We start from the raw sequence: 14,889 nt of genomic DNA, 5'->3' as shown, positions 1-14,889 counted from the left end.
AAAAAACCAATCCCAGCTTGAACTCCAGGGTACTGGGGTGGCAAAGGGTGTGGGCTGCATAAACCTTCCCACATGCGGCCTGCAAGTGCCATCAAGCACACCCAACCTAAGGGAGGGCGTGAGACTGGACTATCCTGGTGTAACTCACACCAAGGAATGGGAGAGATGCTAGTGCATCCATGGAAACCTTGGTGGGTTCGAACTTCCCCAGGTCACTGGCTAAAGTGACCTGGCTCAGTTCGGCCTCGAAGGGGGGAGAGATGTGACGAACTGGGAATGTTCTTAATGTTTTCTCTGAATACTGTGTTGGTGCCTCAGTGTCCCCATGGCAGTTCTTAAGTATCTGGCAGAGCAAAGGGCCAGTGTACCTAAATGCCTGGCACTCTGTCTCCTAGCAACTGATGGCCTGGGCCCCTCCCCTTCAAAGGTGCCAGCTAAAGGTATTGAAGACAAAGGGATCAGGTGACCTTTGTCACTGGGCTGGGAGGGGTGGTTAGTCTGGAGCTGGCAGGGGTCGAGGAGGGGAGGACAGACGTGGGGGGTCTGGTTCACTGCCCCCCAAAATGGACCCGGCTGAGGGGTCCGGTTTGCTGTATCTACAAGCTCTGTTTTAGACCCTGTTCCTGTCATCGAATAAACCTCTGTTTTACTGGCTGGCTGAGAGTCACGTCTGACTGTGAAGTGGGGGTGCAGGACCCGGTGGCTTCCCCAGGACCCTGCTGGGGCGGGCTCGCTGTGGGAAGCACACGGAGGGGCAGAGGATGCTGAATGCTCCAAGGAGAGACCCAGGAGGTGAAGCCATGGGAGCTTCTTGCCCTGAACAAGTCTGCTCCAAGGGAGAGGAGGCTCCCCAAAGTCCTGGCTGGCTTGGTGGGGAGCAGTTCCAGAGCATCGCCCGGTGACTCCGTGACACTGAGTACACCAGGAGCAATCATGAGAAAGATGCCAATACAATCAAAGCCAATTGGAATGGAAAAGTTTTGCAGCATTTGCTCAGCTCTATTCAGGACCAGCTGTACCTTGTCCAGCTTTGTGGCAAACTCCTCACACCATCACATCCACACCAGGCAAGTGTTCCTTTAGTTTTCCAACACATTTTTCAAGGGCCACCTGCAGAACAGTTGAGTAAATACAATGGTGCAAGTCATGCAGTTGCACCAGGGCCCAAAAGATTACGTGGCCACAAGTAAAGGGGCTGCTGGGGCAGAGAGAGGCTGCTGCCTCCTACCCGGGGAAAGGGGGTAGCCCCTCCGACCAGAACAACCCTGGGATCCAGGTGGGAGCAGCCAGGAGGGATGTGTGGAGAAGACATGAGGGAATTGCAGTGTGGGGGATGGAGATGGGTAATGCACTGTCCCTATCTTCATGCTGCACAAGGTAAAAGCATCAGCTGTTTTGCACAGGGCTGGAAAGTTGGGGGGAACTGGGGAGGGGGAGCTAAAAGGGCTGTGTAGGAACTGGGTGGAGCTAGGGGGCTGGATTGCAACTGTTGAAAAGGGGGGTGTCAGAATGGAGCTTGGGGGATCTGGCTCAGAGCCGGGGGATAGAGGAGGGTTGGAACAGAGCTGGAAGGGACCAAAAGAGGAGCTGGAGGGGGCTTGTGGGGGCATATCATAGAAGTGGGGGGCAGTAGGGAAGCTAAAAGGGCCTGGAGGAGTCATTGGATCAGAGCTGCGGAAACTGAGGGCTGGATTGAAGGAGGATGGAGGAAGAACTGGTGGGGCTGGATCAGTATGGAGGGGAATGAGGGGGACTGTGGAGGGAGCTGGGGGCCTGTAAGGGACCATGAGGGAGTTGGGAGGTAGGAGGACTAGATTGGGGTTAAGGGAGAGCTAGGCAGGAGCTGGATGGTAGGGGGCTGGGTTGGGCTGGAAAAGAACTGGTCAGGAGCTAGGGGCTGGATTGAGGCTATGGGAGAGATGGAAGGGGAGTATTTCAGAATTGGGAAGGGGGCCCCAAACCTTTGTGGCATCTGCAGAGAGTCTCCTGGCTTTGTTCAGCACATGGGAAAGCCCAGTGGTCTGGGATCCAGGCCACCCTGCCTGCTGCAGTTTCTGGTACCAAATGCATGTTGGGAGTGGCAGTGGATGTCACAGAGACAGCATAGAGTCCAGGGGCACTAATTCCAGCTAGTAATAAATACTCCATGACAACCCCTTCCACTTACATCCTGGCTTCATCTAATCAGCAGCTGTTACCTACTGCCCCATACTCAAACCAGGGCACCTATTAACTGCTAGACTGTAAGGACCTTAGGGCAGGAACCCGATCTAGTTTGCAAGTGCCATGTCCATTTATGGTGCAATACAAGAGCTTCTAACAGCAACAGGTAAGATTGTTGCTGAGCAATGCAAGGCACTTCTTCCCTTCTTAGGCTGTATGTGCTGCCTCCTAGAGAGCTCCTGGTCCTGCCAGCCTGAGAAGAAGCAACTGAGCTTGGAATTGACAGTGTCTCATCATGGGAACCTTCAAACAACTGCTGTGGTCAGCACCTTTTCCTTCAGGCCACCCCAGGCTGAGGTCAGGCATGAAGCAGTGTAGAAAGTGCTGACAATGCTGGGAGGACTTGGGAGAAGAGACACAGAGCAGTCACTGCCTGGCCTTTTTGTGCTGGTGTCTGGGAGATGGCTTTAGATGCTGGAATAGCTACACTGGCATTAGGTCCTGGGGTTGCTTCTCCTGCATTGCAAACTCCATTTCTCCACACCACAAGAGATGGATGTGCTCTGGCTTTTGATTACAATGGGACAGGAGACTGTCAAGGCAGCCATGGACTGTGAGTGAGCCACAGGGTATGAATGAGTGACTCTCCTGACACCACCCCTACAGAATCCCAATCTCTTCATCATGTGCTCCCTCACCCATCCCTAGAAAACAACCTGTTCCTCTCTCCAGCCCAGGAGCTCCACCCAACTGGCTGCATTGCCATCGATTTCCTTCCTGGAGGAGAGGGGAGGCCCAGACAGTAACTGATCAAGGGGCGGGGGCATCCCTCCAAAACCATAAACTCAATCTGTTGGGGGACATGCACAGGATGGGATGTGTGCAAGTACGTGAAGCTGGGAGTGGGCTTCCTCTAACCTCACTGCAAGCAGCAACTGGAGCAGAAATGCACTGGCACTGGAATGAGCAGTGATGGGAAGAGAGCCTGGCTCCCCACAAGCTGATGGATCTCCTTGGCCCTCACTTCCCCCCAAAACAAAAGAGATTTCATCCCCAGGAGACTAAAGAGCCCAGCTGATAAGAGCTGGTTTGGGCTGCAGACAGTACAGCTCAGACACTCTTTCCTCTCTCAGGTCCCCCAGCCCCTCCTGGATTGGGACCTGACTGCAGCACAGGGGACACTGTCCAAGCACCCAGATGCTGCTCAGGCACTGGAGCCCTGGGCGCCTCCTGATGGATCGGGGGCAGGGGATCCTGCTGGCTGCTTATGACGGTGAGTAGGCTACAGGGAGATGTAAAGGGCTCCTTGGAGCCAAGGCCCAGCTGGTCAAAGTGGTAGTTACCTGAGAACAGCATGGGAAAGCCTCTCCTTTGGAACCACAAGTGGTCTGGAGGGCAGAGTAGCAAGAAGAGGAAAGCCAGGACCTAGGGTGACCCTCCTGTGCTGAATTGGGCAGTACAGCCTTGAAATGCGGAGTTCAAGACTTGGTTCTGGGCTGAATGACTCCAGGACAACATTTGTCCTGGATTCCCAGCAGTGCTGCTCTGCCCCTGCCTGAGGTTCAAGGGGCAGCGCCAGCCTCTTCCCAGGGGGCTGAGATGGACCTTAGCCCCACCCCACCATGAGGTCCTGCTCCTGCTCCTCCTCTTCCCCCCCAAGGCTCTACTGCTGGCCAGAATGGGCAGTAGTAAGAGCCAGCCAGGGAGTCTGAGCTGCTGTAGGGAGCCCCAGACCTTCTACCTGTCCTGGACAGCATGCCCCAAGGGAGTGGGGACACAGGCCCAGGGCTCCCCACAGCAGCCCTGGTTCCCTGGGTGTCTCTTCTGACCCCTGCCTGGCTCTGGCTTCTGGCCTGCCCAGGGGATGTGACCTCAGCGGGAAGAGGAGGAGCAGGGGCTGGGGCCACAGAAGAGGGCATGACTCCTGCATGTGTTCCATTTTTGCATTTTGAAAAGGTGGTGATCCTAGTACAGTGGTCCCGAAACTTTTTTAAAGCACCTCCTCCTCCTTACTCGGTGCAGGGCCCCCAGAGATGGGGTGAGTGAGGCAGGACGTGGGAGGAGCGATGTTCCACGGGTGGGGAATGAGTGGGGCAGGACAGGGGAGAGAGAGCCACGCTCCAGGGTTGGAGGGGTGAATGGGGCAGGACAGAGGAGAGGAAGCCACGCTCCAAGGGTGAACCTCTCTTGGATGGATCAGTTGCTGAGTGCTCCTCCAGACTCCAGCAGCAGCTGTTGCTCTTCCTGCCCCCCCCCCCCCCAGTGGCAGAGGCTGGTTACTGTGAATACCCTGGCAACCCTAAGCTGGGGCTGGGGGCTGCAACTGGGGCTGGGGTTGGGAAGGGCCAGAGATGAGCTGGGGCCAGAGCAGAGTTAAGTGGCCCTGCCGCATCCCCCAGATGTTCCTACGCACCCTTCGGGGGGCATACTCCACAGTTTAGGGCCCACTGCCCTAGTAGGATCCCAGACTGGTCTGACTGACATGCTGCCTGCCTTCCCTCTGTCCTAAAAGTGAGCTGGCCTCAAGCTGGGCCTGGGGAAAGATGCTGCCAGGCATAAGGCATACTGCTACACAAATCAAGCCCAGTAGGATGCCATAGCTTTCTCACCCCTTCTACAGCCTCCAGCTCTAGAAGGGAGATAGATGAAAGAGGCTCAGGCTGGTGGAGGAGGGGGAGCTACTCTAGGCTCCCAGCTACCACAGTTAAACCTGTACTCCAATAAATGTATGTGGATTGGACACAAAGCCACACCAGCTTCACACTGGAAGAGAACTGGAGCTGGGCAGAGGGCTGCTCCATAGGCCCTCCCAGCCCCTGCACATTCCAGAACCTACCTTACCACAAGACTGAAGCAAGCTAGCATGCAAAGGCTGCAGGCTGTTCTGAGAAGAACATCTTATTAACAAAATGAAAACAGCAGTAGGCAACCGTCTACCCAAGATCATGTGACCTTGGGGTTACTGGGTTTTCAGAGGATTGGGTGGGGAGGTGGGTTTGTTTGTGTCTCAGGAAATTTGCTCACGGATCCATACTTTCAGTGAAAACAATACAATCACGGTCAACATATCAGCTCCATCTTCTGAAGCAGAAGGCACCCGGCCTGCCAAAAGCCTCAGAACAGGCCCCGTGCTTCTCTTTCACAGCGTTGGTCAGTTTATTTTTTAAAATATCTCCAGCGTGGCAGACCCTGCAGTGTCCCGCTGAAGTAATTAAGAGACAGAGCAAGCACACGGCATCAGGAATTTCATCCTTTCTCCTTCAAGTCTCTCTGTCCCTCAGGATTCTCCTCTTCTCTTCTTAGCTTTCTGGCTCAGCTCCTGCCAACGTATGCCATGATGGAAACACTGGTTTCAACCATCCAGAATGGGGAGGGGCTCCAATTAGGCCCCTCCCCCAGACTCACCGCCAAGCCCCACAGAAATGTGGGGGGTCTCAGAAAGAACTTCTAAATGCTGTGGCATGAGACAATGGGCAGAAACCACATGGGATCCAGCACTGAGGAGGGACACCACACAGGACGTGAAACTGTGCCAACCTGCCCCAACTCTCCAATCATGGTAATTTATTCACTTTGTTTTGTTTGTCATTGGTATTTTGTTTAGCTGTGATTTTTAAATAATTTTTTTTTCAGGGCAGACTATTACAAAGAAGATGAGTGATGCTGTGGAAAATTTACAAACTTTTCAGAGAGATTCTTGCAGGAGATTGTGTCTTATGGAACAAGTGGATGCCCATCTCTATGGAGACAGCATATATCCCTCTCTCTAGGTGTCCTCATCCAATGCATTGATGTGATTAACTAACTCCTGATTGCTGTACACATGGTGGGTGGTTTAAATCAACGTCTCTCCCAAAACATAAAATTAAAACGAAATGATAACTCTGGTTGGTTGATCAGTGTTGGGTTGGGATTGAAGGGGACAGCTCCAAAGGTTGGCCAATCTCTGGGGCTGCTTATTCGATGACCATGCAGTGCGGCAGGTGCTGGGAGAAATACTTGAACAGCTCGGGTGTGGCACCAGGACAGTTGGTCAGCTCCAGCTCCTCCAGGTCTTGAAGTTGGACAAGGCCTGAGAGCCCAGTGGTGGTGAGCAATGGGCAGCCTGAAACCAGAAGGTGGAAATGCCCAGTGAGCGAGAAGCTATGAGGTACTACCACCTGGGGTAGACATGGAAGAGCTTAGCCATCCCTCTGCTTTGTGGCGGGGAGGAGGGTTGGATTGCTATCAGTCAAGCCCATCTCTAAATACCAGCTGCAAAAGGGAGAGCAATGCCATCAGAGCTCCATCACATGTCACCTGCATGTTGGCTCTGTTAGGATCATCTGGGTGTATCTCACTAAATTAATTTCCTGCCATCACAGGGGCTTCGGGCAATGGTGAACCTCAGTCCTTCCTATTCTCTGACTTGGCACACAATAGTTCAGGCTCCTGAGGGCTCCAATGATTTGATCTAATGCTGGTTGCTGAGATTGGTGTGCAGGTGCTGGAGGGTGTTGGTGGCCTGTGAAAGACTGGAGGGTGGGACAAAATGATCTGGTGATCCCTTCTGGCCTTAAATTCTAGGGAGTACGTCTACACTGCAAAACCCCCCCACAGCAGTGAGTCTCAGAGCTTGGGTCAACTGACTCGGGCTTGCAGTGCTCATGCTACACAGCTAAAACTAGCAGTGTGGACATTTGGGCTTGGGATAGAGACTGGGCTTCAAGATCCTCCACTCTTTCTGGGTTTCAGACCCTACAGCCTGAATGTCTATACAGCTATTTTGAGCCCCATGGTACAAGTCCTGTGAGCCCAAGTCAGCTGACCCAGCTTCTGAGACTTGCTGCTGCAGGTTTTATTTTTTAAATATGGTGTAGACATACTGTAAGACAGCAGATATGTCTGTGAGTGGGGAGACCGCCTGAGTCTCTGGGGCTAGGGAGGACTGCTGTAGCATGCTCTCCCATCTGCAGGTAGCAGGACCAATCCACCCAATTAGACCTCCTCAGCAGCACTGCATCCATAAGGCCTGGATCTGATCTCCTTTATGCTGGCATAACTCTGTGGAGATTAATGGAGTCACTCCGGACTTACACCACTGTAAGTAGCGCAGAGACCATTTATTCCCAAGCCTCATTCAGAAAGCCAGTAAATTTAAAGTGACTAACAGGAAACCTTTTGTGCTATTGTCTTATTCAGTCATCAGGTTTTGAGGGATGCTCAAAAGTGCTGCTGCAGTTTTGATTCAGAAGGAAACATATTTTTCTCTTCGCAGAAACCAGCAGAGGAAGGAGTCGGGTGAGCCAGGGAGTATGAATAGCTCTGTTGAGAGCATAGCAACGGCTCCATGATCATACCTCGCATATGCCCTCTTGACAAAGGCCAAATCTACCATCATCTCACAACTAAACAGCTGATCTCATCTCACAATGGTTATTGTAAGTAATTTATGTCAGAAAAGCTGACTCATGAAGGTGAGATACAACAATTATTGTTGTGCCAAAAAAACTGACCTGAGTTTGTTCCTAGAACTATTATCTTAGCATGAGTCTTTAATTTATGCCATCCTCCACATCTGGGTCTTGGGCAGGTTGAGCAATAGCTCTGTTAGCACAGCAGAGCAAATGAGGACATAAATCCAGTGAATGGGCTTGAGTGGCATAAACCATGAACAGATGGGAGGGCAGATCACTGCAGGGTGCTGTTGACACAAAATGTCACATTGATGTGATGCTCACTAGGGCACGAGGTCGGGGAAAAGATTGCATGAGGCTGCACTAGTGGGTTAGCACCAGGGGGATGGACTAGATGACCTCCTGGGGGCCCTGCTAGCCTTACTTTTCTAGGATTCTCCACTGACTTGTGGCCTATAAGAATCCTTAGAATCCATGAGATCTGCTCTGACATGTGATCCAGTCTCAGAGAGAGGAGAATGAAGCTCAAGTTTCTCCATCAGGCTTTCCTTGGGAATGAAGGAAAGGTCATGTGAAGGAGCAGGGGAAACACAATTAATTCACATTGGCACATTGTGGCAAAGTGGGGCTGTTCTTAATGTTTCCTCTGAATACTGTGTAGGTGCCTCAGTTTCTGGCCGACACTGTCTCCTGGCAACTAATGGCCCGGGCCCTTCCCCCCTGCAAGGGGATGCTAAAGGTGTGGGAGAACAAAGAGGTCAGGTGACCTCCTGGCCTGGGAAAGGAAATCAGCAGAGAAGGAGGGGCTGGAGGGGGTTTCAGTGGGAGCTGGCTGGGGACGGGAAGTGAGGGCAGATGGGGTTGTCTGGCTCGCTGGGCCCCAGAATGGACTCGGCTGAGGGGTCCGGTTCTCTGTACCTAGAAGATCTGTTTTAGACAGTGTTCCTGACATCTAATGAACCTCTGTTTTACTGGCTGGCTAAGAGTCATGTCTGACTGCAAAGTGGAGATGCAGGACCCTCTGGCTTCCCCAGGACCCCCCCTGGGTGGACTAGCTGTGCGAAGAGCACGGAGGGACATATGCTGAATGCTCCAAGGTCAGACCCAGGAAGGTGAAACAGTGTGAGCTTCTTGTCCTGAAGACAGTCTGCTCCAAGGGGGAGGAGGCTCCCCAAAGTCCTGACTGGCTTTGTGGGGAGCAGTTCCAGAGCATCGCCTGGGGACTCCATGACACACATCCATTTCAGTCAAACACTTTCACGCAACTCAGAACTCCTTTAAAGAAACAGGACTCCGATTCAAACTGCTCGGAAAGGTGGCAGTAAAAGTCATGCCTTGAAACTTGGGTGGGTAGCAAGAAATGAAACTCTCTGGCTCAGTCTCTGCCCTGTGTGGAGCTGTCATGAATGGCAGTGACTGGGAGCTCTGCATACTCGAGGGTGGAATTTGGCCCTGTGGGTCTGATTTTCAGAAGTGTTGAGCACATCTTCACTTGACTTCAGTCTGACTTTTCAGAAGCTCAGCACTTCTGACAGCCAGGCCCTGTGAGTTCCAAGAGAACTTAGGAGTGCTGTTGTCCAGACTGGGAGATGGGCTCTAGCTGGAATACCCCAAACAGGACACTAGATAAAGTGAGTGGGGTGACAGCAATTGACCCAGCCAGTGTGTGACAGCATGGAATGTCTGGGTGAATGAAATCCTCCAGCTGTCTGGACTGGTTCCTCCACTGTCTTTCTTCCTCAACAGAAAGGAGGAGGACGGCTCTTCTCCTTGCCCTTCTGCTTTTTGCAGGAGCTGACCTGCCTCCTGCATTTGCCTCTCACTGGCCAATTTTACCCTTCACAAAGGGTAATTCCAGGCTGGAAGATCATCCTGCCAGCCCACCATTGTATTATGGCCCAGCAACATTCTCCCATGACATTCTAGTGACGGTTCACGAGACTATGACTTGGCTAGGATTACCCCTTGTGTCATGGCCCTGTCGCTAAGCTGAGGCTTCCCCCTCTCCAGAAACCAGTCTATCATCTCAAGAATAAACCACTGTTTGGATCTCACCAGCAAGAGATAACAGGCGCAAACTTCTCATGCCCAGGAGATGCTTCAGGCCGAAGTCTTGTACCTAAAAGGACAGAAGAGGGAGGAAGGGATCCTGGACTGTCAATACAGAACTAAAAGAATGAACTCTGCTTTTCACTAGCAGCTTCAACTGGAAGATCTCTAAGCACACACCAATAAATTCAGAATCACCTCTCCACTGGTATGTAGCTATCATTCCCCTTTGACTGAAGGGGAAAATTAGGCAGAGAGGTTGTATGTCTTGACCAAAGTCAGAGCGGAGACAGACCCCACATCCCCTGACTCCCAGTTCACTGCTCTAATCAATAGACACCAATGCTCGCTACTTGCTAACTTCCTGAGCATCTACTTGCAATGAGCCATTCTGCTCTGCATCAAATGCCATATATTCTGCAGGCTCCACATGCATCCCCTGGAGATGTTTTGGGTAGCTTTATCCACATTTAATAATAGTGCCCCAGGCAAGTCGCTATTATTATCACAATCATGTTACTTATCACTGACACAGCATTTTTCAATCCATTGATCTCAAAGCACAGTGCTGAGGTAGCCATTCCAGTGTGTTAGTAGCTCCCTATTGGGGAGATGCATCGAAGGAGATCTAACCCTAGCAAGGGGCATGGCTTGCATTGTCCTTTTCTGTTCACCTACCTGGCAGCACCAGCGGAGGTACAGGCTCCTAAGGGATGACATGGTGGATAAGTAACTGAGTCCAGTGTCTGTAATCCGCACACACCTGTGGACAGAAGCACAGTGTCAAAAGAAAGATGCCAGTAGGGAAGAAAGGCTGAATCCTTTTTGCCTCAAAGATAACATCATCTGCAATATCAGTCGTAGATGACAGTTTGGTGGCCCTGGGTAAAGTGAGTCTCACACAGAGGTGTCCACATCACAAAAGCCACCACTGCAATTGTCAGCTTCTTTGGCTGTCTCATAAGAGTAGCTCAGATGGGCTGGGCATAGAGCCTGAACTTCAAGCCCATGTCTAAGAGGTTTCGGTGACATTCCCCTGGTGTTATCTGGACCAGTGATCTGATGGGTCACTCCAATCCTTGACTTTGGGAGCCAGCCTTACCCTGCTGTGCTGTGAGAACCCCCCACTCCTGGGCTGTTCATGCATAGCCTGTAGCATGTAAGCTGCTCCCAGCTACGTGAGTGAGCACTTTTGGCCAGCCACTGCTTGGATTTTGCAACTGAATGACATTAGCCAGTATCTTCGGTCCCAGACACAACCCTAGGAACCTCAGTCTTGCAATGTCCAGTTATGTCCGCTGGATGCTGCAAGCTTATATGTGTTCGTCAATTTAACAAATTGATATGTATCAGGCTTGTTATCCCAAGGGAAGTCTCTGACATGCTTCAAGTGAAACACACTGCTTCAGGTAGAATAAACAAATAAATTTATTAATGATAAAATATTAGCTATTAAGTGATTATAAGTCAAACACAATAAGTCAGATTTGGTCAAAAGAAATAAAAGCAAAACACATTCTAAGCATAACAAACGTCTCTCCCTTTTATCATTTCCTTTCTTCCCTCTTGGCTTTGCCCTACCTCCCACCTTCATTACCTCATTGTAGTCCCAAACTGACCAAAGGAAGAGGGGGTGACTCACTCAAGAGTCCAACAGATCCTTTGTTGCTGTCTTGGCCAGCGTCCTTTGTTCCTGTGAGGCTGGGCTAGGTTTGTCCCATACATGCCCTGATGAGGTATGAGCTGCCCCTCTGCTCCTGGAGAGTTTTGCCTGGGCTTGTTTTAAGTCATGAGGACACATTTTCAGCCCCATAACTATATACACATTAAATTACAACCTATTACTATAACAACAATGCTCAGTGCATCATGAGCCTTCCGAAGACACCCATCATAAACTTTGCATTGGATACCACACAATCATATTATAAGGATGATCATGGGGGGTGGGGTGCAAGGTGTTCCCCTGAGGCACAGAGTAACACAGTGTCTACAGAGTGGTGACCAGGCAGTGTCCAGGGAAGGTTGTAATGATGCTGCGCATGCCCTTCCCACTCTGTGGGGAAACAGAGAATTCATTCCCAGGACTGTTAATCCAAAATCTTTCATCAGCACTAGGCTCACTAAAAAAAAAAAACACCACTAGTCAATAGCGACCTCAGTACTGGTTGGCTCTCTATAGTCTTCACATAAGGAACTACCTGAATTCTACTTCTCCAATGCTGGGGAAAAGCAGGATTCTATGGTGACATATCCACTGGGCAACACACACACACACACACACACACACACACACACACACACACACACACACACACAGAATGGCCATGACTGCAGAGGAAGGGCTAGTTCCCCAGGAGGTATAAAAGTCAGTATAGCCCTCTGACTTCACTGGTGCTATGGCAGTTTACACCATTTGAGAATCTGGCTTGGAGAAGTTGTTGGAAAGACTATGACCCAAATCAGGTCCTATCAGGCAACCACAGCAGGTGCTCATTGTTGCAGGATGACTGCTGGCTTAAGGGCTGTCATTAACTAGCTGCTTCTCAGCCTGAGTGGGCAGGACCTATGAAGGGTCAGATGGTAGTTTATGGGACACCTAGACCTTATAAAAGGACTGAGAGATATCAGTTTGGGAGCTGAAACCACAGGGAGTGAACAGAGGTCCCCTTGAGCCAGGATCTGAGGATGGTACTCCAAGGGAACCAGCCTGTGTGCCTAGTGCTCTCTCCCAGAGCCAGAAAGACTTGCAAAAGTAACTCAGAGGGTGGGTTGAAGAGAAGCCCCAATGGGCAGAAAAACCTTTTGTTTGTTGGTGCTTTTTCATTTAGACTTTTGCTATTTCAGCAGGGATTAAGTTTGTCTGAGACTTGGCCAGAGAGCTAAGGCACATCCCCAGCACAGACCAATGCATGAAGAGGTGAGGAGACCTATTTTGGGGGAAGGAAACTGAGGCAAGGAGTGCCAGCAGTGCCACACTCAGTAGCAGGTGACATTTTCGAGTAGCCATGCTCTACGATATTCTGGCATTCTTTACTTGAACTTCCTTCCACTATACTTATTGGTCACCACACTCTTCTCTGCCTACTGTCACCTGCATCTCCCTTTGGAGATGAGCTGCCAGGAGCCCTCCATTCGATATCTTTTCTTTCTTTGAGATACTGGCACTGGATGCTTTATACCACCAGGACTGGCCCATTTCCTGGCTTTAGGAAGAAGTCTCCAGGAAGCACCCCCATGCAAGGGAGTCCTGTGGCTAGTGGGAGGAGGAATCAGGTCAGGTTGGGCCTCCAGAATGGGGCCAAAATGAAACCATCCTGCTTTCACTTCCCAGCAAGGACCTCCTTCCTGCCTTGGAGACCTGCCCCCCTTTTCCCTATGTCACACAAGAGAGCAGCAGGGGATGGGTGGCTCAGAGCAGCAGAGACTGTGAGGGATAGGGAGCATGGGAGATGTTGCATGTGGAAGACGAGGATGGCAGGATAGGTGTGGTTTGAGGGAGCATGCAGTAAGGTGCCTGCTGGAGGCCTTTGACATGACATAAGAGGGAGGATGGAAGAGGAGGAAGGGAGGAAGAAGATTGCCCAGCACAGGTAAACTTGGCTCCCATCCAGGATGGACCATCCTTCACCTTAGCAACCTTAAGTCCAGATCCTCAACTGCTGTAAATCAACAAGGCTTCATTGAAGAGCTCTGATAGTTTACAACAGCTGTGGATCTGGCCTGGGGGCTCCAAGGATCAATGGGGTTGACATTATGAAAGGCACTGCATAGTGCTCTCAGCATCATGCACAATCTGTTTAGCAGAGATAGGCCAATGGGTGCAGAGCAGATGCAAACCATGCAACTGCATGACTCCAAACAAACCCAGGAGGTTCAACAAGTTTGGTTCATTCCCCCTCCCCATCCCACCACTTTTTCATCATGCTCTGTGCATCGGCATGAGCTGATGCACAGGACCACCGCGAGGAAGGCCCTTTGGATACTTCTGGTCTGAGAGCAAGATAGCTAGTGAAGAGGCCTGTGCTTTTTTTAAGTTTCCTGGTCCAGGTCTGCTGACTCCAGAGACCGTTCAGAGAAGTAAGGTTGAGCCTTCACACATGGGTGGGGTGGGATTCATCTGAAATGAATCCTAGAGGGTGTTCTCATCATGAGTAGAGATGAGTCTGGAGCTTGAATCTGGGAATTTGGTTCAGGCTCATCTCCAACCTCAGGGCCAGAAGCAGGATGTATCTTTCTCCAAAGACTGGAAGGTAGAATACCCCTCCTTCCCTTCTCTCTCTTTTCCTCACCCTTCTCTATTTGCCCTTTCTCTCCATTTCATACATTGCCCAGCGGGAAGGCTGTTCCATTATGAGCAGAAACCATGTTTGGAGACTTAGGGCTGATTTACACTAGGGGAGGGGATCGATCTAAGATACGCAACTTCAGCTACGTGAATAACGTAGCTGAAGTCGAAGTATCTTAGATCAAGTTACCTACCGTCTTCAAGGCGCAGGATCGATGTCCGCAGCTCCCCCTGTCGACTTCGCTACCGCCATTCGCATTGGTGGAGTTCTGGAGTCGACAGGAGCGCGTTCGGGGATCGATATATCGCGTCTAGATGAGATGCGATATAACGATCCCCGAGAAATTGATCGCTACCTGCCGATATGGCCGGTAGTGAAGACGTACCCTGAATGCCAGTTTTAGTTCACAATTTTCCAAATGCTTTTCCATGTGCCACCCTTGCCCTCTGGTGGGGACTGAGGGGTATCCATGATCCAAACACACCAGTGACATTTCCTTATGGTTAGGGCCCTACCAAATTCACAGTCCATCTTGGTCAATTTCTCAGTCATAGGATTTTAAAAATTGTAAGTTTCTGATTTCAGCTTTTTAAATCTAAAATTTCATGGTGGTTTAATTGCAGGGATCCTGACCCAAAAAAGAATTGTGTGTGTGGAGGTGGGGGAGGGAGGATCACAAGGTTATTGTAGAGGGGTAACGGTACTGCTATCCTTACTTCTGCACTGCTGCTGGTGGTGCTGCCTTCAGACCTGGGCAGCTGGAGAGTGGTGGCTGCTGGCAGATGCCCAACTCTGAAGGCAGAGCCACTGCCAGCAGCAGTACAGAAGAAAGAATGGCATGGTATGGTATTGCCACCCTTGTGTGCTGCTTGTGGGGCACTGCCTTCAGAGCTGGGCATCTGTCCAACAGCTGCTGCTCTCCAGCAGCCCAGCTCTGAAGGCAGCACAGAAGTAAAAGAGACAATACCACAACCCCCCTAAAATAACCTTGT

General features: G+C 51.0%; 1 protein-coding gene across 2 annotated transcripts in view; it reads right to left on the bottom strand.

Moving 5' to 3' along the window:
* Window positions 1-587: 587 nt before the first annotated feature.
* The window catches only part of FBXL16 (F-box and leucine rich repeat protein 16), an 85,319-nt gene continuing 71,017 nt past the window's right edge, over window positions 588-14,889 (bottom strand). For both annotated transcript variants that reach the window (XM_050968305.1, XM_050968303.1), the window contains exons 4-6: window positions 10,287-10,371; window positions 9,615-9,678; window positions 588-6,268 (exon numbers count right to left, since the gene is read on the bottom strand). In XM_050968305.1, the coding sequence (XP_050824262.1) occupies window positions 6,120-6,268; window positions 9,615-9,678; window positions 10,287-10,371 (298 nt within the window). In that variant the 3' untranslated portion in view covers window positions 588-6,119. The remainder of the gene's footprint in view (window positions 6,269-9,614; window positions 9,679-10,286; window positions 10,372-14,889) is intronic.

The sequence above is a fragment of the Gopherus flavomarginatus genome, chromosome 9, assembly GCF_025201925.1.
Source record: "Gopherus flavomarginatus isolate rGopFla2 chromosome 9, rGopFla2.mat.asm, whole genome shotgun sequence".
NCBI classification, from domain to species: Eukaryota; Metazoa; Chordata; order Testudines; family Testudinidae; genus Gopherus; species Gopherus flavomarginatus.
The sequence above is the reverse complement of the archived record's forward strand: the minus strand, read 5'-3'. Positions and strand labels throughout refer to the sequence as shown.